At 44.1% G+C, this 26,484-nt stretch overlaps 1 protein-coding gene across 1 annotated transcript in view; it reads right to left on the bottom strand.

The window, feature by feature from the left end:
* The window catches only part of SLC13A2 (solute carrier family 13 member 2), a 255,046-nt gene that overhangs the window by 73,449 nt on the left and 155,113 nt on the right, over positions 1-26,484 (bottom strand). The window contains exons 4-6 of the mRNA XM_085649113.1: positions 13,824-14,182; positions 2,747-2,936; positions 526-648 (exon numbers count right to left, since the gene is read on the bottom strand). Coding sequence (XP_085505239.1) covers positions 526-648; positions 2,747-2,936; positions 13,824-14,182 — 672 coding nt within the window. The remainder of the gene's footprint in view (positions 1-525; positions 649-2,746; positions 2,937-13,823; positions 14,183-26,484) is intronic.

The following is a 26,484-nucleotide window of genomic DNA, read 5'->3' as shown; positions in this document are numbered from 1 at the left end:
TTGGGCATACCCCTATGATTCTGCAAGTTCCTTGCATAGTAGAGCACCAGACGTGTGCCTTCTCTTCTACATAGTATTGAGTTCCAAGAGTCAAATGGGTAGAGGGACAGGGACCTACTTCGGCGTGTAGGGTTTAAAGCGGACATGCGGGAAGACAAACTGAAATATTATGGTCATCATCTTTGAATTTGGAGCTGCCCAGCAGCAGGATACTAGCAGTAATAACAAGTGGGCAACGGACACAATTTCTGGTTGTGTGCATTATGAGGCGTTTTTAGCCCGGACCATTAAATTGGGTGCAAAAACACCAGGCACACATGCTATTAGCGCTGTGGTGTTTTTACAGTTGTATTTACAGTTTGGGTCTACAGCACCCTCTTCATGGTACTGTACCCCTACTAAATGCTATTTATTTTATTGCTCGGTCTTTTGTGAGGCAGAGTACATATACTTTCTTTACTTGGCTGCTCGAGACTTCAAAAAAAGTGACTCCAATGAGCCTTTGTGTTTGCACCGTTTACTTACTTGAAGCCCAGGAACATAATCTGAAGCCAGACGTAGGAGAATGCAAGCAGCACAATCATGGTGGGAAATGCAAAGCCGAACCAGGATGCAAAGTTAATCACATTATTGTTGTCTGGGAACAGCCTGCAAAAAAAAAAAATAATAAACATACATGTATGGCATTATTAAAAACGACATAACACAAAACGGGGTGAGAAGCAAGAGATTAAGGATGCCCTCAGCTTCCCAATCTATACAAATCATATAAAAATGAGAGGGTTATCCTACATTATACATCCCCTGAAAGGTGGTTAGATGTGTGACCTTAGGAATCGTTTAGATTATTTATAAGGATCCTCACCCACAGGTACCACCTGTGGCATGCTTCAGGATCCGATGATGAAGCATGTCGCTAGCGGTACCTGTGGCTGAGGATTCTTATAAATATTCTAAATGATTCCTAGGGTCCCACATTTAACCACCCTGCAGGAGACGCATTAGGTAGGATAACCCTCTCATTTTGATAGGATTATCCAATAAGACTCATAACCACAAGGTATTGAGATTACACCAAATACTTGTTGGCTCTGTGATAGTGTTCGATTCAATTTAAAGGATTTTAGGGTGTATTTGCATCTCTTGTTGGTCCTTTCCCTGATCTGCCTTGAGAAGGTTCATTGACCTCCCACAACTTGGGGCGAAACATGCATCAGGAGTATCATTGCAAGAAATTCCTCTTGAATGAAAACATCACTTATGGAGTGAACTCGTTTTCAGAGAGAATAGAAGACAAGACACCACACAATTATAGAACGCTGATTTGAAACATCAATAGGGATGTTTCAAATCAGCGTTCTATAATTGCGTGGTGTCTGTCTTCTATTCTCTCTGAAAACGGGGGACTATATGCCATTACTCTCAACTGCAATTGAATTGCAACCTGCACATATCTCAGAACAATGATATTGAGTTGGATTCGGAAATTGGGTGAACGAAGCAATGAAACTACAAAGTTAAGGACTGAGTAAAAACAGTATTTACTTTTCTGCTGTTGCACTGGATGTCATGGAGATAACACGGCTCCAAAGTCTCACCTCTAGAGCCGGTTGACCACTAGAATGGGCACAGTGATATAGAACCTTTCACTCCTACGACTGGATACCATGATGGAATACGACAGTGATCCAGAACCTTGTATTTGTAAAGCTGGTTTCCTCAAGGGATTGGCAAAGTGTGATAGAGTGTTTCACTCCATCAACTAGTGGCCCCGGGATACAGAGCGTTACCCTTTTGAGCTGGTCCATTCAACAAATGTACACGAACATACACAGCCTTTCACTTCTGGGATTCCATTGCTCTGGTGATTAGTACAGGATTATCTGATTGTTATGTTACATGTAAGTGTACAATTGTCTCTTTTTTTCAGTTTTGCAAAACACTTTGATGTTGATAGAAACATAATGAATGACGAACAGAATATTATAATAATCAACAATTCTGAACAAGAGCAATGAATGGCTTTACTACTGTTCCCTCCTAATATAATGACTCCTGAGCAGTGTGGAGGGACCGGAGGTAGCAGCATGGCCTCTGTTTCCACTTTACTTTTCATCCCAAAGAATGCTGTGCATCCAGCGGGAGCGTCGTCCCACTACTCTCAGAGCAGTGGAAAAAGGAAACATCATATGATAATAACACAACGATATTATCATTTTATTTTTATTACGGGCTACGGGGCCATGTTAGGGCAAGGCGGGGCTGGGGTCACAGGGAGGAGTAAATATGTGTGCACCATAAGTGTGCATGAAAGTTTGGCCGGCCTTCTTGGGCTGGCCAAACAGTCATGCACACTTAGCATCTCTTCACCTGGCTGTGTTGCACAGCCGGGTGGACAACAGTCCTAAGGCTACCTGGCATTGTTTGAGCGGCCAAACAGGCCGCTCAGGCCAAACACGATGCTGTTGTCATGCTGATGGCAGCAGCTTCATGATTGACTTAGGGGAGCCTGTGTGCTGCCGGGAGCCAGGAAGAGAAGAGGATGGAAGAGAGGCTGCAGCCGTAATCATGTAATAGATCTTTTTAATTTGTTTTATCCTCCCCCTGCACCTGCCTCACCACCCCCGTTCCGTAGCAGCCGCCACTGTGTCAATACCCCCAATGGGGAGGCACCTTGCATATCTCCCACTGCTTCTGGGAAACAGTGCGGAAAGCTTACCAAAACACATGTATGTTCACCACTTACTCGTCCATCTGTCCTTTTAGTACCAGGTTGGGCGTGGTGCCCGTGAGCGTGGCAATGCCTCCGATGCTGGCGGAGTAGCAGACACACAGACTCATGCCCTTGCAGAGCTTTAGGTGGTTCTCCTCCTTCAGACGGCTCTCCTCCTCTGTGAGTACCACTCCTTCCTCATTGCTGCTGATGCAACCATTGCCTGAAGAGACAAAGCAACGAGAGGATGTAAATTTCGGAGAGCAGTCAACGAGAGTCGTTGCTTTGCGGTTCTACACATCAATTTTGCCTCTTTTTGCTTCAACTTATCATTTACATTTTAAGTAATTTCTTCTTGTATTTCAAGGGAAAAATGTAAGTTTTTGATGATTTTCCCCAGCTTTATTTTACCATCCTTTACATAAATATACTTATGTCAGTAAAACACTGGCCACGCAGCAACCATATCAATGTTAGTTGCTCAGCGGAAAATAAGGGAGCACGTGAGAAGTGAGACACGAAACGGATCGACCCGCACTCCACTGCACCTCATGCATTCATAAATGACCATGTAGAGGAGATGATGGGCAAGGGACACCTGTCTGCACATGATCCCAGGATCTGCCATACATTTCAATACCAGTTGGAATGTGAAAAGGGGGGATTGAATTAGCGACTCTGGCTTAGGGCTCCAGGAGGCAGCAACTACGATGTTGTCATCGAAATATAAAACCAGCTACTTATTGGCTTGTTCAACTATATATTTTGTAAAATGTCTTGTAGCCACTTCAGAGTTTGGTGCAGAAAACCCTAGGAAGACTCCAGGGTGGGAGATGAAGTCTCAAAGGCGACCAAAATGAGAGAAGTTTCTCTTTGTTGGCATTGTGATTCGTTGAAAAATATTTTATGACACACAAAAAGGTTGAGAAACACCAATTATTAAAAACGTTAATGACAATGGAAACTGATTAGTCAATTCACTACAAATATGATTTTAGGGGTGCTTCTGCAGAGCATGGGGTCAGAATACAACACTCAAACTCATTACTCCTGGTCCTATGGTCCTTGCCTCATTCATAACTAACGGAGATCTAGTATCTCTCAAAAAGAACATAAGGACTGCTGGGTCCTCCTATCCCACCCACTCTCTTTGGGAGTACATAAACTGTTCTTACCCAGTAGCCATTCTGAACTACCAAGCCTCCAGCGAAGGCCAGCCATTCGAGAGAAGGGGATGAGCGTAATGAATGGGACAAGGAGCACAGGACCAAGATTAATGAAGATTACCAGTAAGTAATAGGACATTACCCTCAGGTCTCCAGGTCCTTGTCACATTCATAACTAATGGAGAATACCAATGGAGAATACCAAAGCCAGACACCCAGCCTTCAGTACCCAAGAAAAACACCTAGGACACCATCTGCAACGCAACACCCATGTGAATTTATTCAAACCAGGTACAGAAAAGAAAACAGGGTTAGGAGCACACAGTCTGCAAAACACAGAACCCAAAATTCACATCCTCCCTCTACACATTCTGGAAACGATAATGGCAAACAAAAGTATTCGAGGAAGCCCAGGTCACCGCCCGACACACCTCAGCAATGGACAACCCACGCAGTTCATTCCAGGAGGCTGCCACACCTCTTGTGGAACGGCCCTGCAGCTCAGCTGGCATAGGACCACATGTCAGGGAATAAGCCAGCTACGTCAACCACCTGCTAATAGACATGGAGGAGGCCCTATCCCCCTTCGTAACTGACCCAAAAGAAAGAAAAAGGGCCTCAGACCTCCGACAAGGCTTACTGCAATCCATATACAGCAAAAGAGCACATGTCACATCCAAAAAGGCCCAGTCCAAGCCCCTGAAGAGCCATGAACCTCCACCAGGGCCGGCAGAATCAGAATCCTGAGACTAAGATTGGGAAACCACTTCAGGCACAAATGAGACATCCAACCACAAAACCACACCATCCTTGGAAAAAGACAAGTAAGGCTCCCTGGCCATGAGAGCACCATACTCCCCAATCTGCCGAAAATCACTTTAAAACTGGCAAGCCTAATGTCAACCAACTCCAATGGCTCGAAGGGGGCCAACACCAGAAACTTCAACACCAAAGGCAGATCCCTCAATGGAAAAAGTGGCTTCACCACCAGGTAGGTCAGAGAGAAACTGTAAAGCAACCTGTCCACCATATCATCCACATCTGCCAGATTACCCCAGGGAACCCAAAAAGCCTTAATGGCAGCCCACTGGGCCCTCAACGTCGAGGCGGCCAGACGCTTCTCAAAGCCCTCCCATAAAAATTGTAAGACATCCGTGAGGGACCACTCCAAGGGAGACAGAGAAAGGGAACTACACCAATGGCCAAAATACCCCAATGACGCTCATAAGACTTCAGAGTGGAAGGACAACAGGACTGCTAAATAGCCGGCGTTAGGTGTCGGGCAGCCACTGACCACTGCAAACCCCTCTTCTCAACTTCCAGACCGAGAGCCGGCATTGCGGAAGAGCCAGAGCCGGGACAGCCCGCAGAGGGGAAGGGAAGCACAGCACCATCCAAGGACCCTGAACAGCCATCAGCCTGAGACAGGGAAACCAAGACCGATGGTGCCAAAAGGGCACCAAAAATATCACCAACCTGGACTCGCTCCGAATACAAGTCAAAAACTAGTGAACCAGAGAAATCAGAGGGGATCCATACAACAGGCGATTGGGCCAAGGCACCACCAGACCATCTGCCACCCATGTCTCCACCTGAGGAGCCAAACAAAATCAATGAGCCTCAGCATTGTGACAGGAAGCAAAAAGATCCAGAAAAGGTGCACCAAACCTCACGCAACCTGCTGAATCACCTCTCTGATCAGACACAGCTCAGGAGAGGAAGGGCACAAACAGCTGAGGGCATCTGCCACCCCATTGTCCACCCCGAACATACACAGCTCTCTGGGACAGAACGGTGTTGCTCCACCCAGAGGTTCAAAGGCCGAGCCACTGCTTCGAGGGACTGGGACCGAATCCCCCCTTGATGTTCAAATATGCCACAGTGACCTGGTTATTGGAAATCACCCACCAACAAGGCCTGAAATCTCCCAACAGCCCAAGATACAGCAATCAACTCCCTCCATTTGGGGGACCTTGACCCCTCCCACAGAGACCAGCGGGTCTTCAAGGACCTGCACCCCCGAAAGTCGCACCCCAACCAAACGCACTGGCATCCGTCGTCAACTTCAACAGGGGGTCAGGCTGCAATGGCACACCCGCTCCAGTTGGACCACCCGAGTCCACAACTCCAAATGCGGGTAAACTGACTGGAATAAAGGAAATACCAGATCGAAATTGCCGGAGCGGGGATCCCACACAGACAGCAGATTCAGCCACAGAGGGCAGAGGTGAAACCTGGCCCAAGGCACCAGAAACACTGAAGTCAACATGTACCTCAACAACAGCAACCACAGGTGAACAGATAGACAGGACTTGCCCATCACTACCAGTGCCAAGGAACAAAGCACTCAGGTCTGAGCAACCGGCAGAAACACTCTGTTGAGGTTGCTCCAGAAACGGGCCCCAATGAACGTCTTGTCCTGAGAGGGCACCATCTGAAACTTTTTCCAGTTTAGGAGAAACCCATGGGCCTGAGGCGAGGCACACACTATCCCCAGATGCCCTAATATTAGCTCCTCTGTTGGAGCATGGAGGAGCCAATCATCCGGATACATGTACAATTGGATCCCTTGGAGATGAAGGGAGGCCATGAGAGAGAGGCCGCCACCTTGGTAAACACCCTGGTGTCCGACCTCAGGCCAACCGGAAGGACCAGGAACTGGTAATGAACCACCCGGATGCAGAACCTCAGAAACTTCTGGCAGAGTGGATGAACGGGCACATGATAGTAAGCTCCTACAAGTCCAAAGTGCACATCAGATGGTCCTTCAGCACCAGAAGGATAATTCGCTGCAGGGTAGGGGTACCTCCTTAATGGCTCCCTTCAGAAACAGAGAATGAACTCCCAGTGCCAGAGCCACTTGCTTCACGGTCTTGTAAGGCCAAGGAGTGGGACAAATTCCGGATGCCGAAGGGACCTCCCCAAACTCGATCCTGTAGCCATGACACACAAGACCAAGACATCTGAGGTAGACTGCTCCAATGCCTGGAAGAAGTGGAGGAGGCAACTGCTGACCACAAATTCCTGCCCCATCATTCAGTCAGGAATGAGGTTTAGAAGGGGGGAACTTCGCCTTTCCTCGAACAACTTATGTCATTTATCCTCCAACTCTGCTCCAAACAATAAAGACCGCTGAAAAGGCAACCTCAGTGTGGATGCCTTTTGGGCAGAATCAGTCCACCAGTCCTTAAGAACAATATTGCTCTGGCCAGCCACACAAGCCCCTCCAGCAAGGACCAAAGCCCTGAACACATCGAAGGAATTATCCAAAAGATATTCAACCTGGTGCTCAATCTGATCCTGCAGCCCAGCACAGTCAGAGGCATCGTCCAAGGACCTGAACAACGCCTTGAAAACCATCAGCAAAGACTGCAAAACATAAGTACTTGTGTCATCTCTAGAGGGGGCTAACCTACCACAAGGGGTGCTCTCTCCAACACATATTGCAGGTCATACCCTAGACCTTATATTTCCGAATATTAATAATATTGTAATAGGGTCCCCACTTCCACTGGCCTGGTCGGACCACTCCCTAATCCCCTTTTCAATTACCCTCCCGACTAGTAAGCTATTAAATAGCATCCAGGTTGTGCATAAAAGAGATTGGAAGAAATTGTCTGCGGAATCCTTAAGTCCTAGACTGAGAGATAGTTATCCTCAGTTGTCTCAGGACTCTAATTCGGACGCAGCCTCGTTACACCAATGGATTGCGGACGCAGTGGAGGCTGTTGCTCCAATTAGAACGGGGAAACCTGCAAGATGCTCTCCGTCGGCGCCATGGTTCTCTGCTTCTCTGAAAGAACAAAAAAGTAAATGCAAGAAACTGGAACGCCAATGGAGAGTAGCCTATTGTGGTTCAGCCAAAATGGTTTACAAAAAAGCTATAAAAGAACTTCATAAGGCTTTAAAAGTGGCCAGACAGGACTATCTGGTTGCATGCATCCAGAATGCAGATCACTCCTGCACAGAGGTTTTCAAAGTAGTCCAAACCTTCTTTAAACCTAAGGCATGTGAATTGGAGGTTTTAGCGTCGGCCGGTCGATGTGAAGAAATTGCTAGCTATTTTGATGACAAAATCTCTAAAGTTTATAACTCCTTCACCCCTCCGAGGCCACTGTGAAACTGGACACTCCAGTAGATGGTGGTGTGAGGGCAACATTCTCAAATTTTATCCAGATTTCTCATCAGGAGGCATTAGGGGAGATACAAAAATGCAGGTCTGGCGCGCCAGATGACCCTTGCCCGCCAAAATTCTGGAAAATGTTAGCTCCATCTCTGACCGAGGTCCTTCGTCATATTTGGAATACCTCTCTAGAGACAGGCATCTTTCCCGACTCCTGGAAACACGCAACTCTTCTCCCTTTGAGGAAGAAAGTAAACGGTGACCCAGGTGACCTTAGTAATTTGAGGCCTATCTCCCTGCTTCCTGCCCCGGGAAAGATGTTAGAGAAAATGGTTCAACGCCAATTGACCTCTTTTTTAGAGCAGGGTCGGGCTCTACATGACACTCAATCTGGTTTTCGGGCAGGTTTTTAGTACTGAGACCGCTCTTCTTGAGGTGGCAGAGTCGGTAAAATGGACATTGGACTCAGGAGCTTCGGCTCTGCTGATGCTCCTGGACCTGTCCGCGGCATTTGACACTGTAGACCATGCCATCTTGGTCCAGAGACTACAAGATGCGGGTCTCGGTGGGACGGTGCTAGCTTGGGTACAATCTTATCTAAGCGGGCGCTCCCAGAAAGTTGCTCTACAATCATATGTATCTAGACCTAAGCAAATTAGACGTGGCGTTCCTCAGGGCTCAGCCCTAAGCCCCCTGTTGTTTAATGTCTACCTAGCCCCGCTTTTTACCCTTATTGCCAACTGGGGTGTCAAAGCGATCTCCTACGCCGACGACACCCAGTTGGTTCTTCCATTTAAGGAGCGGTCGGCTGACACTTTCAGGAATTTCAAGGGCTGCTTACAAGACATAGCACGCTGGATGAATGCTAACAAATTAAAGCTCAACGCCGGTAAAACCGAAGTTCTGTTTTTTGGCAAGGGCTCAGCTCCGGACCCAGTATTGTGGTGGCCATCAGAGATGGGTACACCGCCAATACCTGGCTCGTGTACTAGAAATTTAGGTGTGAAATGGGAGGCGAATTTCTCCTTCTCGTCTCAAATCAGGCAGGTGTCTTCTGGCTGTTTTAGCACATTGAAAAATCTGAGGAGAATCCTCCACTTTCTACCGGAGGATTGCCGGAAATCTATAGTACATGCTACAGTCACGTCCAGGTTAGACTATGCCAATAGTCTATATCTTGGTCTACCCAAACATGCCATAAGACGCCTCCAGATGATTCAGAATGCGGCTGCGTGACTGGTGCTACGAATACCTTTTAAACATCATGTCTCTCCGTATTTACAGAAGCTTCATTGGTTGAAGGTGGAGAAGCGAATCCAATTTAAGGCTATGATTCTGGCATATCGGGCCCTAAAGGGAAACTGTCCTAGCTATCTAAAGCAAAGATTGAGCATATATAAACAAAAACGGGTGTTACGTTCAAACTCTCAGATTTTGTTGAAAGCCCCTCGTTTTGTGAAGGCTCGCCTGGGAGGGAGGACTTTCACAGTGGGTGCAGTATCACTGTGGAACACCCTACCACAGGCAAATACTGAATCCGGTTTTAGAAAAGCACTAAAAACATGGCTCTTCTAGGCCCTCTGTCCCGCTGGACGCAAACTCAGCTGTCTTTAGCGCCGGGACACCCCTATTTGGGGTAGCTGTCGCGCTCTATAAATTGCATTAATAATAATAATAAGTATCATAGATCCCAGCCCGTAGAGTGAGATAGGAACTGGAATAGACCTTTCAAAGGAAGGCATCCACCTTTTTATCCACCGCAATTCTTGATGACCGCATCTTCCGTCAAGGAGGTCCGCCGCACCAGGCTTGCCACAAAGGAATCTATGGGAATAGCATCAGGAAGGTGCTTGTGCATAGCTTGTATGTGGTGCAATTTCATCAAGAAGCGGGGGCAACACTATATTATCTCGGTCCTTCCACTCCCTTTTGAGAACCTCAGAAATATACTGAAGCACAGGCAAATCCAGTGTAGCCATACTCTGGAAATGCTGCAACAAGCCCCCAGACCACGTTGAAGGCATCTCTTCTTCTGGGAACTGCATATTAGGTTTCACATCCCTGATCAAGTCTGGCAGCATGTCCTTGGACACATACTTCCCCTTCAGATCTTCAGGCCCTTTCTCCTCCTCCTCAGACCATGAAAAAGAAGGAGACAGAACAGAACCCCTCCCTTTAGGCTTAGGGGAATCCCTCATTTCCAACAGCCTCTCTCGGACCAACCTCCTCAATTTAGCATCCCCACCCTCCCTGCATTTAGGAGGGGAAGGAGAAGAGCTGGAGGAACTAGCGACCCAAGAGGAAGACTCCGCACCATGCTTCCTCTTCCTGGTATGCTTCCCTATCATCCGATATCAGTAGAACCACAGTAGGAAACACAAACTGGATCACAAGAACATAAACCCGCTATTCGGTACACACCCCAGGCAGACAAACCCCTCCAAATCCAAAACTCGGAAAGCAACCTGCCCCTATGCCTGTCCAGGCGCACCCACCACAACCGGTGTGACCTGGACCCAGCCTGATGTTCCTCCACAGTGAAACCAGAAGACATGCACTGCCAAAGTACACCACGTTCAGCTCCGACATGCCAAACATGCCCAAAACACCTCCACCAGAGGCCCCGCCAGAGCACACCCAATCCAGATCTGACGTACCCAAAACCTTCAGCCTCTGCCAAGCGGACCCAGCCCACACGCAGATGGTACCGTGAGCCAGAAGCACCCCAGCCGGACTTTTCCGTTTGACGCATCTCCTGGCAAGCCTGCAGGCCGGGAGATCCTCCATGTCGGAAAAGGGCCGCAACAGGAACACCACTGATCCTACCCAGCATAAGCCACCCAGCCCTCATCATGTTTCTGTCAAGGCAGAAAAAAGAACAGAACGGCTGCTGGGTAAGTACAGTTTATGTACTCATAGTGGGGGGGGTGGGATAGGGGGATCCAGCAGTCCTTATGTTCTTATTTTCTGTCAGGGAGATACTAAATCTCCATTAGTTATGAATGGAACAAGGACCTAGGGACGTGGGAGTTATGGAATCTGACCTGAATTTCCTCCCAGATATTTTTTATCCTGAGTAAACATTAAGGCCGTTACCATGAGTTTGGCGTTAAATCCTGTCATTTGACCTTTTTCAATTTTTTTGATTTCCAGAAACAAACTACTAATGCGGGGTTTGTTTCTGAAAAGCAAACAACGAATGACTCCTTAACCTGACAGTTTTCGCCCAAGGTGTGAGGGGGATTCTTTTTTTCCCCACTCCCCCAGCGCCATTGTTTTTTAATGGCAGTAACTAACAAATAGGGTGGGTCGTGTAATGCCCTTACTCCAACGGCCCTTACTCCTTTGTTTCATCAAAGGAAGTTTTCCGTCAACGGAGCGCCCATTGGCTTCATCGATGTGAAACGTATTATCTGTCTGTCTCTAAATAAGGCACGTGGACAGAGGGTGAGGTGGATCGGGTACTCCGTCGCTTTTGCAACGGAGGTCCCTGTCTGCCAATCACTAAATAGGGCCCTAAGTTTTTCTTTTTCCGTAGCTGCCTGTTTCATGTTAATACTTGTGATTATTTGTCCGATTATGAACTGCGCAAACACCTAAAATAAAGAGGGAAATGGTTTTTGGCAAAAGGGTAATGATTGTCCACCTAAAATCTTAGGATTTGAATGGTAAATTAGTTAATTCTAGACTGCAGGCTAGAGTAGGCACTGGTATGTGCAGGGAATAGGCATGGGCTTGATTCTGAGTAGATGCCATATCAATCTCAAGTGAGAAGGAAGGGGAACATTTTTGTTAATTTCCAAAAGAGTTTGCATCTTCATTGCAGACAGGCAAAGGGTCACACATTATTTATTTAGGTTAATCAGACAAACTGCCCTAACAATAAAACACCTCCCTTCCATGTTAAATATTTACAACAGGGATTTCATAATTAACACATTAAACCTCAGAAGTCACAAGCCACAAGAAAAACAAAAAAAGCCTCAATGGCCCTATTAAAAAATCTTAGCTGTCAAAGACAAATTTGTCATTGAAGCAGTCATATTCACACAAAACCCATTCCAATCAACATAATGTGGCAGGTGTCACTCTCTATCCAATGATATTCATCCTCGTAAAACGGAACATGCCTCCATTTACTTCAAGGAGGAGAATATCTTGCAAACCTGTATCTCCTCCTTTAAATGGTTTATCCATCATTCCCTTTACCGGACTCACTCTCCCATATCCCAAACGTCGCCCTTATTCGCGAGTCAACAGGTTGACAGGGATGAGATTCTTTGGGGTTCTCATGTCTGATTTTCAAATAAGGTGATAAAATGTGGCACAGCTTCGGAGGGGTAGGGACGTGTTGGAGCTCATAGGTTGCAGTGTGACCCCCCTGCACACATCACTGGTGAAATCTCATCCAGGGCATTGTTTGTCCAGATCCTGAGGCCATATCTATGAAGGGTAAAGGCAGAGGCAGTCTAGGCGCACAACCAAAATGGTGAGGGACTTATAGTAATTGCATCATAGAGAGACACTCACAAATGGAAGCAGATGTACCCTGGAGCAGAGGAGAATGGGGGAACACTATAGAAATATTCAACTGCATAAAGGGCTGAGTCACAAAATATTGTGTACACTAAAGGTTAAAAAGTGTTGGTTGTGGGTGCAAATGACAGAACTTGATCAATAGAATCCGGATTTGTGGATAGTTATGCTCCCAGCTGGAACCTACAACTTCAGACAAACCACAAGAATGGAGCAATTTCTGCATCATTGGTTTATTGCTAAGCAAGGAAACCTGTGCTGCATAGTTGTTAGTTTATGGGTATTCAACAACATTCCCATTGGATTTCACATACAATCTGCACACATATGGCCTGATTCACAAAGTTAAACTTAGACACCTGTATAAATGGATACTTTTTATATATTCACAAAACTGCATTATAATAGTAAGTTTACGATTGTGGAAACTCCAAAGTTGGGCAGAGAACTCTGCACATAAAACAACAGATCTGTCTTATCTTTTTATATGAGGAGTTCTCCGCCCCAACTGCGGAGTCTCTGCACTCCTACACGGTCTATTCAAATGCAGTTTTGTGAATACTGAAAAAGCGTAAACTGACACAAACGTGTAAAAAACACCAAAACTCATCCATATTTTTCATGGGTTTAGAGGAAGGGATGTATCCAGCTAAAAAAACAAATAGTTTTCCGGTGAAGAAAATAAAGAGTTAATTAACACGCAGCAGTCAACTGACAGCGAGTTGAAAATCCCAGAGTGTAAGGTTTAGAACAGGAAAATAAATATACATTTGAACCGGACTTATGTGCATATATGCTGTGATTTGTGTGAATTCCATAAAATAATTTATTTTGCATTTATTGTAGTTGTAAGCTTAAGCTTGAAGAAATTGCTACTTTGTGACTCAGATCCCGAGAAGGTACTACAGCACAGAGTTAAGCATATTAAGGCAGAAGAGTGCTCTGAGTAGCGGAGGTCACCATATATAACAGAAAAGACAGCAAATGCAACCAATTGAGTCAAAAACAATCAATAAATCCAACGCGACCACAAATACACAGAGGAAAATACTGTCTAAAAAGCATAAGTATGTCTGAATACCATTTCACTGTTTCAAGAATATGGAGGAAAAATGTATACAAGACAAGACTGGATACATGTATTTCACCCAAAATTCTCTATGCTACTGTAAGGGCAGAAAGACTGAGACAGTCCTCTCTCCACAACATACCTCAACAATACAATACAGCTGAAATTGGGATGCAGCTGGAGGCCAGGCAAGGATTCTTACGGGCAGTTACTCACTTTTTGTTTGGTCCTCACCAAGCTCTGGCATCTGCACAGTTCTCTCCTGCAGCTCCATTGGTTGCTTCTCTTTCAGATGAATGTCCCCTGGCCTGGGTTCCAACTGGACCTCGCAGGCAAGGTTGTTCTGGGTGGGGCTTTTCTCCTGCAGGTCAAAGGCTTGGTTCACTTTCCCGTTCAGCTCATTGCTTTTCTGGGCTTTCAGCATCGCCTGGGCTTTCTGCTCATTCAGCTTCTTCTCTGAGCTGTGAAGTTGATCCAGGACTGCCTGCGCTATGGGCACCATCATGGCTGTGGTGGCGGTGTTGCTGATCCACATGGAGAGGAAAGCAGTGACCAACATGAAGCCCAGCATTAGGCTGCAACCAGAAAACATGGTGTGTTAACTTCAGAAACCAGCACTTGACAGAGGAGATCTGCTCAGCACAAGATAGCAGGGAAAAGGAAGAGGTGTCAAAGTCTTCCATTGTCTTTGGTAGAGTCAGACCAGGCCCCAGTGCGAGGGTCACTGGGACAGGTCCATCCAGGGGATCTCCTCCTCCGTCCAAGGCACAACCACAATAGAAATACGTCTACTGTGATTATAAAGCTTCTCTTCTAGCTGTAGATACAATCTTTACCTAATCAATCTTTTTACAGGAAAATGACCAGAATTATTTTTAAAACTGCAACTTTTGGAGAAATCAACTGTGATGTGTGCTGTTTTGCTACCACCCCCTAACTATTTTTCGTGGTGTGCATTCTGAAATAAAGTCCAAATGATCTCTTGTGAGAAGACGACCACACTAAGGTCAAACATAGTGTTGATGTTTAGGAGCAAGTGCTGTCACCCACCAAACTGGTGTCATGTTTCATCATTTGGCATATGTTCCTTGAAGTGCTGGCACTGCAATGCCCTACGAGTCCCTCGAGGGGGCTCTTTGCCACATTTCTTTCATTCAGCCTGAGAGTCTACGTTCATGGACTCAGTATGTAGAGTAAATTGGCTGAAGACGTGGGTAAGTAAAACTTTGAATAAACTAAAGAACCCCTTAAAAACATTATTCAATCCTTTGGGGTTTTTGTTAAGGTTAAAATTAATGGTGATTTTGAGGACATAATGTTCCCTAGGATCTAGTGTTTGAAATTAGTGTAGTCCTCTTATCACAAGACAAAATTTGGACCTTATATCGGACCTGCACTTCAGGAGATTTGCTTATGACATTGAGAGGGTTTTTTGCTGGAACGACCCCCAAACCTCTATTCCTCTCTACTTGAATGTACCGTTATCACTTACACCATACACTCAAAAGAAGCAGTGTATACTGCATCACCCTTGACTAGAACAAAAGACCGAATACACCCACCATAAGATAATTTTAAAGAAAGGACAGTGATGTGTCAGAAACAATCAAGTGAGGCAATTTTTCTATCCTAGAAAACTAGTTAGTTTTTTATTTATATCTTAGTGGTGGTTTGTTTTACTTTATTAACACTTGGACTCCATTTATAACATGCAGCAGTGTTTGAAAACTAAATTGTGTGTAAAGTATAAAAATTATGTTTGCCATCTAGATCGTGAGTTCAATAAAAAAAATGCTTCATCATCGGGTCATGCTCCACGTTGGGTGGGGTGTGCACTACCTGATTATACAGCTCTTTTTGGAGAAATATTTTTTTTTAGATCAAAGGAATCCAACGTTGAGGGACATCAGACGTTTCTTTTTTAGATGGTGCTTTTGTAGGTAATTAAAAATTATCTCTGGTTAGGTTTTAAGGAGTTTATTACATTTTAATTTGCCCTATCCACAGTAAGGTTACAAATTAAGTATGGTCTTGTTGGAAATTATAATCCTGAAAACCCACAAGTAGGAATACGTTGACATGTTTCTGCCTTTGTGCCCTCACGGGCATTTGGCATTTTACTGGTCATCTGTTACTGGTGTACCCTAAGAGAGGTGTATTTAGCAGAGCTCAATGTTCTATGGGCAAACATAAATATAACATCAATAGCACACCTATACAGATAAAAGTATGGTTTCTCTTGAGTGCTTTTGGCCTGTAAAATGCAAAATGGCATGTACTCATATTTGAAATGTCCCAAGCATGACCCTCAGTTGGTGCTCTTTCGTGTTTAATGAAAAAACAAACCTGTCACCACCTGTGGGAGCAGCAAGTACTTGCTTCATTATGCTTGTGAGGACCGATCGAGGAATTAATGAACAGACAAGAACATTTTTCTTTAGTGATATACAAGCTTATTGATGAGCATAGAGGGTCGGCTTTCCGTAACCCTGAAATTCTCGGCCCCATTGGGAAAAGGCCCTGGTGGCCTCACAGACACACTCTCTAGAAAGGGAGTGAAGCCCACAGCCACCAGTCACTGAGAAGGATTAGGTCCCGCGCAATCTCCTCTCGCTCGATAGGTCGTCCATGAGCGCTTGCTCCCTCAAGAGGATACGCAGGCGTTATGCCTAAGGGTTCTTTTTGCTCCGATGCCGACACCTAAACAATAACATGGACAGCCCATTTCATCGAAAAACTCATAATGAGAATAATCTAACCTGGGGCATTTTAGAAACAGTTCGAAACCATCCAAACATTTATGCCAGACTTTAAAAAAAATAACAACGAGTAACCATGCTAAGATAGCACTAGCAGGTGGTTTCATAGCACACTCTACTCAGTGAATTGCCTCTACGCTTTGATAAACAGGTGTAACATGTGGCTTAGTTGTCACAGCTTTAGCTTTTCACGGATAGGAGTCTGTGAATTCCTGGGTGATATGGGTCACTTTTTAAAACCTGGAACAGTTGGGTGAGGTGCTCCTGTTTCTTTTTTAAGAAGTGGCTGCTGTACCCCCATTGCTGTGGTGTACGTTTTGTTCGAGGCTGAAGTAGTTTTGTACCCTGGATTCGATTTTTTTCTCTGCACAACTGGAATTACTGTGGTCTCTGAGCACAGCCACAGGATGCTTTTGAGTGTCACAGGAGGTCTGCTCTAAGAATCTGCTGTCTCATGCGTGCGAATCCCAAACACACCCATCCTCAGCATGCCTGAGCTCTTCTCTCTCTCCAGGAATTGGCTCCTTTCACTAATTCACTGCTACACCCGACCTATATGTAATACCAATGTAGAAGAATGTTTTGAAGTCTTTCAACTTTCCCAGGACTCCCAACACTCTTGAAGGCTACCAAGCTCTGCAGCGTTGGCGCAAACATTGGTTGAGCTTCTCTACAAACCTCCACATCCACAGCAGTCATTCATTCCGCATGTGTGGAGGTTTCCTGCCTGCCTCAAGCAGTCATATAGTGCGGAGGGTATGTGCAACTCTGCCTCCTGATAAAATCCCAACCAGTCCCTACACTTCTCAGCAGTAAAACTAGGGGTGTGGGAAATTAGCGTAACTTGCTTTTTCGAAATTTAGGGGAAATGGCGTGAAATTACACATAATTACACAAAATGCTAAAACGGCACTTGGTGCTATACTGTTGCACGAAATGCGTTCTCGCGTCCATTTTGGATGTCATGGTGGTTTACGTTGTTGTAATGGCTCAAAATAACGTTTTGCTGCACACAAAGTAGATTTATGCTATGTAGCATAATAGCATAGTTGTCAGAATTTCCTATAACACGTGTAATGCGAAATTATGTGAAAGTACGCCTACATAAGGGAAATTGCACCTTGTCTTATATAAAACTCCAACTCACGTGCTAAGGTGGTCAAACAAAGGAACAATATCTTGGGCAAATGGAGCAAAGACAGTCATGTTGCAAGAGGCACAAAAGAGTGTGGCAACCGCAGTCTTGGGGCATGGAGCTACCAGACAGCGATGGTCATGACTATGCTGTTGAGTACGGTGCCTCATGGAACACCGGGTGGTGCTACCTGCTGGACCCTGTATCACACACAGAGAAAGTTGGCCAAGCCTCACCTACCGCAGTGAGGTGTATGACATTGTGCAGAGAGGCTTCTGACATTGCCTTGGCTAGCTCTGTGTTACTATGTCCAATTGATAAAAGGCAAGTTTCGGCACCCGTATACCATTCATCCTTTCATTAAGATAAAAATCTAAGTAAAGTCAAGGTTTATGTGTAAAGGAAACCATTTATTTCATCTTTTTTTTTTTTTTTTTTAGTTCAAGAAAAGGTTTATTGGAAAGATTATTATGATCATAAAAACAATACTTCATATATGCAGTTATTTGTTAATACATAAATACATGAAGGTGTAATAAAGAATAACGATATATAATATCCATTAAAATAGTAAAAGGATAATATAGAAGATGATATGAATACAAGCAAAGGTTCACAGAAATCGTAAATAACAGTACATGTCAAACCATTTATTTCATCTTAAGAACTCATGCCATAGTAGGAGGAAAGGCCAACAGTGTCCCTGACTTCACATGGATTGTCGCTGCTGATGGGTTCCTCTGCTAGCTGAAACGTCACAAAATATGGTCCGCCACATAAGCATTGTCCTTGGTGTGGAGTCAGTTGAATTTAAGGCTGTGGTGGGCAAAGCACCCCTACAGGAAGTCGCAGAGGGGATGGGGGAATCAGTGAGAGTGTTGGGTGCTTGAAAAGTGAGGTAGTTGGTGGTACAGGTGAAAGGGATATGTACCTCTGTAAGATAGAGAACATGAATAAAGAGACTAAATATGCATGAGATGGGCTACGCCTGCAAAGGAAAGGACCTTGTGTAAAATGTGAAACATATGCAATGCATAGAAACTTGTATAAGAGAGGAAACGTGTAAGACTGTGTACACATTCAAAGGATAGAACGTTGAGTTATATAAATGTACTCAAATAATTCTCTCTGTGTATATGCGTGCAAAATGGCTGGGTATATGTGCAAAGGACATAAACGTGTAAGATGAGTTACATATGGAAATGTGAGAAACGTGTGAGGGTATATGTTTTAAGGATGGAAGTGTGCATGACGGGGAGGGTGGGACATACAAATAAAGAAAAGCAGACTATACCATAAGGCTGGGTTATGTTTGCATAGGAAAGATGATTTTGTAAGGCGGGGTGTAAATATAAGAGAAACATATGTAGGATGTAGCACTTGTGCAGACGGCAGAAGTGTGTTTAAAACAGGATACATATGAAAATGAAAGAGGCAGAAGTAAGATGCGACACTTGCAGAGAGCGTAAGATTCAGCACTTCTGCAAAGTACAGACATGTGTAAGATGAGATAAGATGTGGCACTTGTGCTGAGAGCCAGAATTTTGTTTAAGATTGGGTAAGATGTGGCACTTCTGTAGACAACAGAAGCATATATAAGTTGGAGTACAAGTGAAAATGAAAGAAGCATGTACGATGTGGAAATTGAGCAGAGGACAAAAGAGTGTATAAGAATTGGTATGATATGGCACTTGTACTGCATACATAAGTGTATATGAGACAGGATAAATATGAAAATGAAAGAAAGTCATTAGATGCAGTATGTTTTCATAGGACAGATGTGTGTACGATGGGGTAATATGCGGCACTCGTGCAGAAGAGGGAAGTGTGTGTAAGAAGGAATACATGTGCAAATAAAAGAAATACATCTACGATTCAACACTGATGAAGAAGGCAGAAGTGTGTATAAGATGTGGCACTTGTGCTGAGGACAGAATATTGTGTAAGATTAGGTAAGATGTGGCACTTCTGTAGAGAACAAAAGCATATGTAAACTGGAATACAAGTGAAAATGAAAGAAACATGTAAGTTGTGGCACTTTAGCAGAGTGCAGAAGAGTGTGTAAGAATTGGTATGATATGGCACTTGTACTGCATACATAAGTGTATATGAGACAGGATAAATATGAAAATGAAAGAAAGTCATTAGATGCAGCATGTTTTCATAGGACAGATGTGTGTACGATGGGGTAAGATGCGGCACTCGTGCAGAAGAGGGAAGTGTGTGTAAAAAGGAATACATGTGAAATAAATGAAATAAATGAAATACATCTACGTTTCAACACTAGTGAAGAAGCAGAAGTGTGCGTAAAATGAGGCACTTGTGCAGAGAACAGAAGTGTGTGTAAGATGGGGTGTATGTAAAACTCAAAGGATTGTGCACTCGCGCAAACCACAGAAGGAAGTGTAAGAAGGGCTCCATATAAAAATGAAAGAAACGCATATAAGATGTGGCATTCATGCAGTGGAGAGACTTGTGTGTAAGATGGGTTAGGCTGTGGCACTTTTGCAGAAGACAGACGTGTGTGTACGTCGGGATAGGTTTAAAAATTGAAGAAACGCATTTAATATGCAGCACTGGTGCAGAAGACAGAAGTGAGTGTGTGATAGGGAATGTTCTGGCTCTTTTGCGTAGGACAGAAGTGTGAGTAAGATTGGATGAGATACAGTGCATGTACAACTGTAAACTGTAAAACTGAAAGAAACATGTAAGATGCAGCACTGGTGCGGACGACAGAGCTGTGTGTACGATGGGGTAAGATGTGGCACTTGTGCAGAGGACAGAAGGATGTTTAAGATGGGGTACATGTAAACATGAAAAAAATATGTAAGATGAGGAAGCTTTGCAGAGGACAGAAGTGAGTGTAAGATGGGGTAAGATGTGGCACTTGTACAGAGGACAAAGGTGTGTGTATGATGGTGTAAGATGTGGCAGCTGTGCAGAAGACAGAAGTGTGTGTGTAAGATGTGGTAAGGTGTGGTACTTGTGCAGACGACAGGTGTGTGTAACATGGGGTAAGATCTGGTACTTGTGCAGAGGACAGAAGTATGTGTACGAATGGGTAAGATGTAGCACTTGTTCAAACAAAACAACTGTCCTTAAGATGAGGTAAGATGCTTCACTTCTGCAGAGGAAAAAAATGTTTGTAAGTTGGGGTTCATGTAAAAATGAAAGAAAGTCTTGTAAGATGTGGTGCTTGAGCAGAGGACAGAGGTGTGTGTACGATGTGGTAAGATGCAGCACTTGTGTAGAGAAAAGTGTGTGTGTGTGATGGGATATGTGTGAAAACGAAAGAAACGCGTGTAAGATGTGGCACTTACGACACTTGTGCAGGGGACAGAAATGTGTGGAAGATGGCATATATGTGAAAAATAAAGAAACACATGTAAGATGTGACTCTTGTGCAGAAGATAGAGGTGTCTCTAAGATGCAGTACTTGTGCAGAGAACAGATGTGTGTGGAAAATGGTGTACATGCAAAAGTGATAGTGCCATGTAGGAAAGGACATAAGTGTGTCTGTAAGAATGGGTAAGATGTTGCACTTGTGTAGAGGATAGACTTGTGTATAAGATAGGGTGCATTTGAAAATGTATGAAAGTCATGTATGATGCAGCACTTGTGCAATAAACAGAAGTGAGTTAAACATGGAGTAGAGGTAAAAAAAAAAGAGTTATGTAAGGGGGCAGCATTTGCGCAGAGGCCAAGAGCATGTGTAAGGCGGATGTAAAATCAAAAAAACATGTACGATGCGGCACAAGCAGAGGATATAATTGCGTGTAAGAATGAGTAAGATGGGGTTGTAGTGGAGAGGCCAGAAGTGTCATTAAGATGGAGTAAATGTAAAAATGAAATAAAGGTGTATGATGATTTCGCATTTCTGGGAGGGATCGATTTTTATATAAGATTTAAGCAGTACATTTAAAAGGGGGATATCGGAATGTGAGTGTAAAGGATAGATATTTGTCCAAGCAATAGGTACCTCGGCAAATGATAGAAAGTTGTGTAAGAGGGAAGCAAGTGAAACCTGTGTGTGCAGTGGAGAAGAAAAAAAAAGACAATAACAGCCATGAATATTTGCCATGGGCTGCCCATCTCCGGCAGGACCTGGGGAAGAGGTCTATCACGAGTGTGAGATGTGATACACCAAGAAAGAGTAGCATTGTCATTGAGCTTGGAAACGTATAAGAAACATTTATGTGCAAAGGACAGAAACTTGTGTATAGTCACAGTGTGATACATGTACAAGGAAAAAAACCGGGCAAAAGATTGGAACATGTTTTAAATGGACGCATTTGCAAATGAAAGAAACGTGTGTGAGACTGTACTTGTACAAAAGATGGAATGTGTATAAGATAGGGATCAGGTGCCTAATAAACTTGTGTAAGATGGAGACAAGTGCAGAGAGTAGAAGCTTGTGTACAATAGCTTAACATAGAGTAACATGCAAAGGATAGAAATGTGTGGAGCTTTTGTGCCTGTGCAAAGCACTGCAGTGTGTGTAAGGTGAAGCACATTAGCAAAGGAAAGAGACTTGTGTAAGACTTGTGTAAGACGAATGTACGTGAGCAAAGGGTAGCATTTTGTATATGACTAGTGTACATGTATAGACAACTGAAACGTGTAAATTGAGGAACATCTGAGGTGTATAGAAGTGTGTATAAGACATGGTAATTATCTAGAAGACAGACCTTAAATTAAAACAGTATAAATGCACAAAGGCTAACAATGTGTGTGTGCAATAGGCGAATATTTGCAAGCTGCAAAGGATAACACTTAGGATGGAGCATATGTGCAGATGATACACTTAAGAGTAAGGCACGGTACAATGAAAGGAAAAGAAACATCATGTAATAAGTAGTGCAAGTACAATGTATAGAGCTTAAGTAAATTGTGAGTGTTTTATGTAGACAAATGTGTAAGAGATATTTATTTATTTACTTGGTTTGTTTTTACCTCTTGGATGCCTAATTGCAGCAGTAGAATGGTGTTATTTGGGAAACATTTCCTGGAGATTGTGATAGTGCTCAGTGGAATATTCAAAGCACTTACTGAGCACACTCTTTTCTTTTTATTTAGTTTTTTAAAGATTTTATTCTGGATTTCATACAGGTTCCAGTACACTTGCCATGTACATCATCATTGAGGGGCCGATTCCGATCTCAGTCGGAAGGGCACCAAATGGGGTTCGGCCGTAGCAGATCCGATTCCGATGCTACTTTTCCGACCGATCCGTACACGGGTCCGGACGACGAAGTACGATGCGAAGATGTGCGAATTCTCCGACCGACTCGTTCCCGGCTCCGACCCGATCCGTCCGACTCGGTCGCACGCAAACCGACGCGTGCAATGGAGACAATTCTCGACCAAACTAGTACGATGCTCGAATCGGACAGGTCGACCGAGTCGGAGCGTCTGGCTCGCAAAAGTTTCCAGAGTCAGACTTCGGGGGTCCACGTCGGACCCCCCGACACCTGCAGCCATACGACTCGCACACAGGGGTGGACCCCTGGGTCTCCCCCACACAGGTGTGTACGGCGTGGATGGCACTGACGCATACCCACTGTAGGGGGGCGCACTTGTTCGAGACATACCCATTCAGTCAATGGGAGCGCATGTACGCGTCGTACAACTGGCTCCCATTGACTTCTATGGGAGTCCGACCGAACCCAGTCCGACAGCATACGTGCGCATCGCACTCGCCCGGTCGGACTGTAGGAGTCCTGCTCAGTCGGAAAACACCCCAGATATGGCTCGGTCGGAGTGCTTTCCGACCCAGATCGGAATTGGTACCTAAATAGAATATTTACAAAATGCATATAATGGAATAGTCCATGTGTGACGCTGCTGTTGTTTTCAGTGTACAATATTAATATTCTTTTCATGTACTTCCAAACCTAGGCAAAATCTTCTACACTTTATTCATAGAGTCAATTCTCATGGTATTCAGACAGAATATCGAGTTGGAAATGTTGACTTACACAAGTATTGAGTTGGAAATATCGTGACAAAGAAATACCGACAGCAAGAATACCGCGGTCAATAATATCGAATTTAAGGTAAGAAATATAGTTTAAAAAATATAGAAGTCATAGATATAGTTTGCAAAGTTATAATTGTTTAAAATATCGATTTTTTTATTAGTGTTGTGTATTTTAGTTTATATTTAAATGTTTTGTTTTTCAATATTAAGGTCACAACAAAAACCAATACATTGAAGCAATTCATACAGGATAAAACAGTCAGAGAGAAAAGAGAAAGACGCAAACAGGTGCCCGAAACAAGTCACATAAGTAATCCAACATTACTTCATGGCAGATGAGAGTTCCGAAAATAGCAGATAGATTAAGAATACATACATAAAAATTAGAGTAACATAATCTCAAATAAACACACCTAATCAGACAAGATATTGAAGTACAACTATATTTGATTAGTCATTAATGGGATAGATGAAATCCCATCTAAGATTCCTCCAGATCTTGTCAAATTTTAGCACGGCAGAAAGGCTCCTTGTCTTAGCCAGTGCAAGCTCTAGTTCATATATTTGATAATGAGGGGTATCCATTCTGCAACATTAGGAGCATTCTCTAAAATCCAAGCTCAAGCAATACAGAGTTCGGCCGTTGTTAACATAATTATGACCAATTGCTGCAATCCCACTGTGAAGTCATATTTAACGCCCGTCATTATGTCTTAGGGGACAGTTATATAGGGAAGCCTAAACTTGATAACATATCATTTATCACCCCTTCCCAGAACTTTTCCAGTCCTGTGCAAAGTGCAAAAATGTGCAAGGCATCCGCAGTCAGGAGGTCACACTTAGAACACCTTGTTCTATTTGTCCTGTCCATTATATGGAGTTACTCCCCATTTTAGAATTACGTCCAGAGTATAATATAAAAAGCACACTGTACGCCAATGTTGTAGCTTAAGATTTACAGAATGTACAGAGTGATCCAACACATCTAACGACATCTGAACCTCCATAGCTAGCACTTCAAATGCAAGTAAGCCTAGTCCATTTTGCAGCCAATACTGGGGTATCATCAATTACAGAGTGTGAGAATGACTGATACATCACACTTATAGTTGGTTTAATATCGGGCTTAAAGTAGTTTGAAGAAAACTCTGAGCTGTCGATGCCATGCACCAGTACGCTTCTCACCCTCATATAATCCCTCAGTTGGAGATATTTAAAGAAAGAATGATGGGGCAGTTTATAGACTCTTTGCAAGTCTGAAAAAGCTCTAAAACCATTTAAATCATATAATTGGCCCAGTGTTGTAATACCGCAAGTGGTATCACCAGAAACCGAAGGGAAGGCCGGATTATACCCATAAAGGAGTATTTTGATTAAAAAAGCGAAGAGAATATTTCTTGCAGACTCCTTCCCAGATGCAAATAATGTCTTTTAATACCTTAAAGTGTACCCTCTTGTAGTAATTAGGATCATTGAGCCAGGGACATCTTAAGGATTTTGGGGGCCCTGGGCCAAACATATTTTGGGGGCCCCTTTTCAGAACAGCTTTGAATTTATGATCCAATTTGAGTCCCTGTTTCCCACGCAGTTTTCACTTGCTCAGCTGCGGTAGCGATCCAGTTTGCATCATAGGCATTAGCCTATATAGTCCCGCTGCAAACGGATGCACACAGCTGACAGTGTCAGGATGTAGTGTATCCTGCCCTGCTACTAGGTTTTTAATACTTTTTAAATTGTATATGTGTGGCTGAATTACTCTGTGCTTTTTAACAATTTCTCCTACCTACGCGCACTTGCACTTTACTTGATTCTGCTTGCCTACAACTCCTTAGCTGCTCCGATTCGCATCTCGCTTTTCCTCCAGTCCTGGTCCGCCACGGATTATACGCAGATTGTGCGGAGGGCTGGGGCTACTACCGGGCTCCTCACTGCCGCCCACGCAGTTTCCGCTTCCTCAGCTGCGTTAGTGATCCAGTATGCATCACAGGCATTAGCCTATATATTCCCGATGCAAACAGACAAGCCCGTCTGCGCCCGTCAGCTTCGCGGAGGCGTCCGGCGCCAGCCATGCTGCCCAGTTCCCCTCCGGTGAGTTTCTTCCACTATATTACAATAGGGAAAACTTCTTAGCCTTAGGCAGCTACCATTATGTCAGTGTACAGCGGCTGATATGAGCTTGGAGGTAGACTTTCGATGCAATAAGTGCAACTGGTCTCTCCTCCAGCCCAGGAAACTCGCACCCAAGATCCTCCCACGCAACAATAAGTGTAAAAACAATAAGAAAACGGAGGACTTAAAGGCCACCCTTTTAAATTGTTGCTCTATGCAAAAGCATGAACCACACATTTATGACCTACTTTTAGACGAACAGCCTGATCTTTTATTTCTCACTGAGACCTGCCTGTCTGAAGCCTCCAACCCTACTATCACCTCGGCCATTCCTACGGGTTATAATATCCTTTGGAGGGACAGACTGAGTGGGAAGGGGGGCGGTGTCACCATAATTTTCAATAAAAAACTAGACTGCTCTCCCATCCCAATGGAAAACATCGAGGGCGCAGAGTCCTTAGGCTTCTGCTGTACCTTATCCCCCCATTCATAGCATAGCTGGTTTTCTGATTTACAGACCTCTCGGTGCAATTGGAAATTTTATTACTACACTTAATACAGCCACCACCTCCCTGGACTTAAAATACAACAACTGCCTTATTCTGGGAGATTTCAATATACATATGGACAATGGAAAAGACCCTCAAACAACCTAGAGATAGCCTACTGGTTAAATCTCTTAGATTTAAACAAAGAGAGTTACTTCTAGCAAGGAAAAAAGAATTTCCAGGAAATAGCCTGGTCAAAACTGACTCAAGCGGCGGAGATAAGGTATAGTAAGTTATTTTTGGGACACTGTTAACTCGTCTTTTTTAAAGGATGACTCCCTTCCTGACTTCCTGGCATGTCACCTGCGAGGCATGGGTGGTGCACTTCACTAGTATCTTTAATCCC

Source organism: Triturus cristatus, chromosome 3_2, assembly GCF_964204655.1.
Source record: "Triturus cristatus chromosome 3_2, aTriCri1.1, whole genome shotgun sequence".
NCBI lineage: Eukaryota > Metazoa > Chordata > Amphibia > Caudata > Salamandridae > Triturus > Triturus cristatus.
Note: the sequence above shows the minus strand (reverse complement) of the source record. Positions and strands in the feature narration are given on the sequence as shown.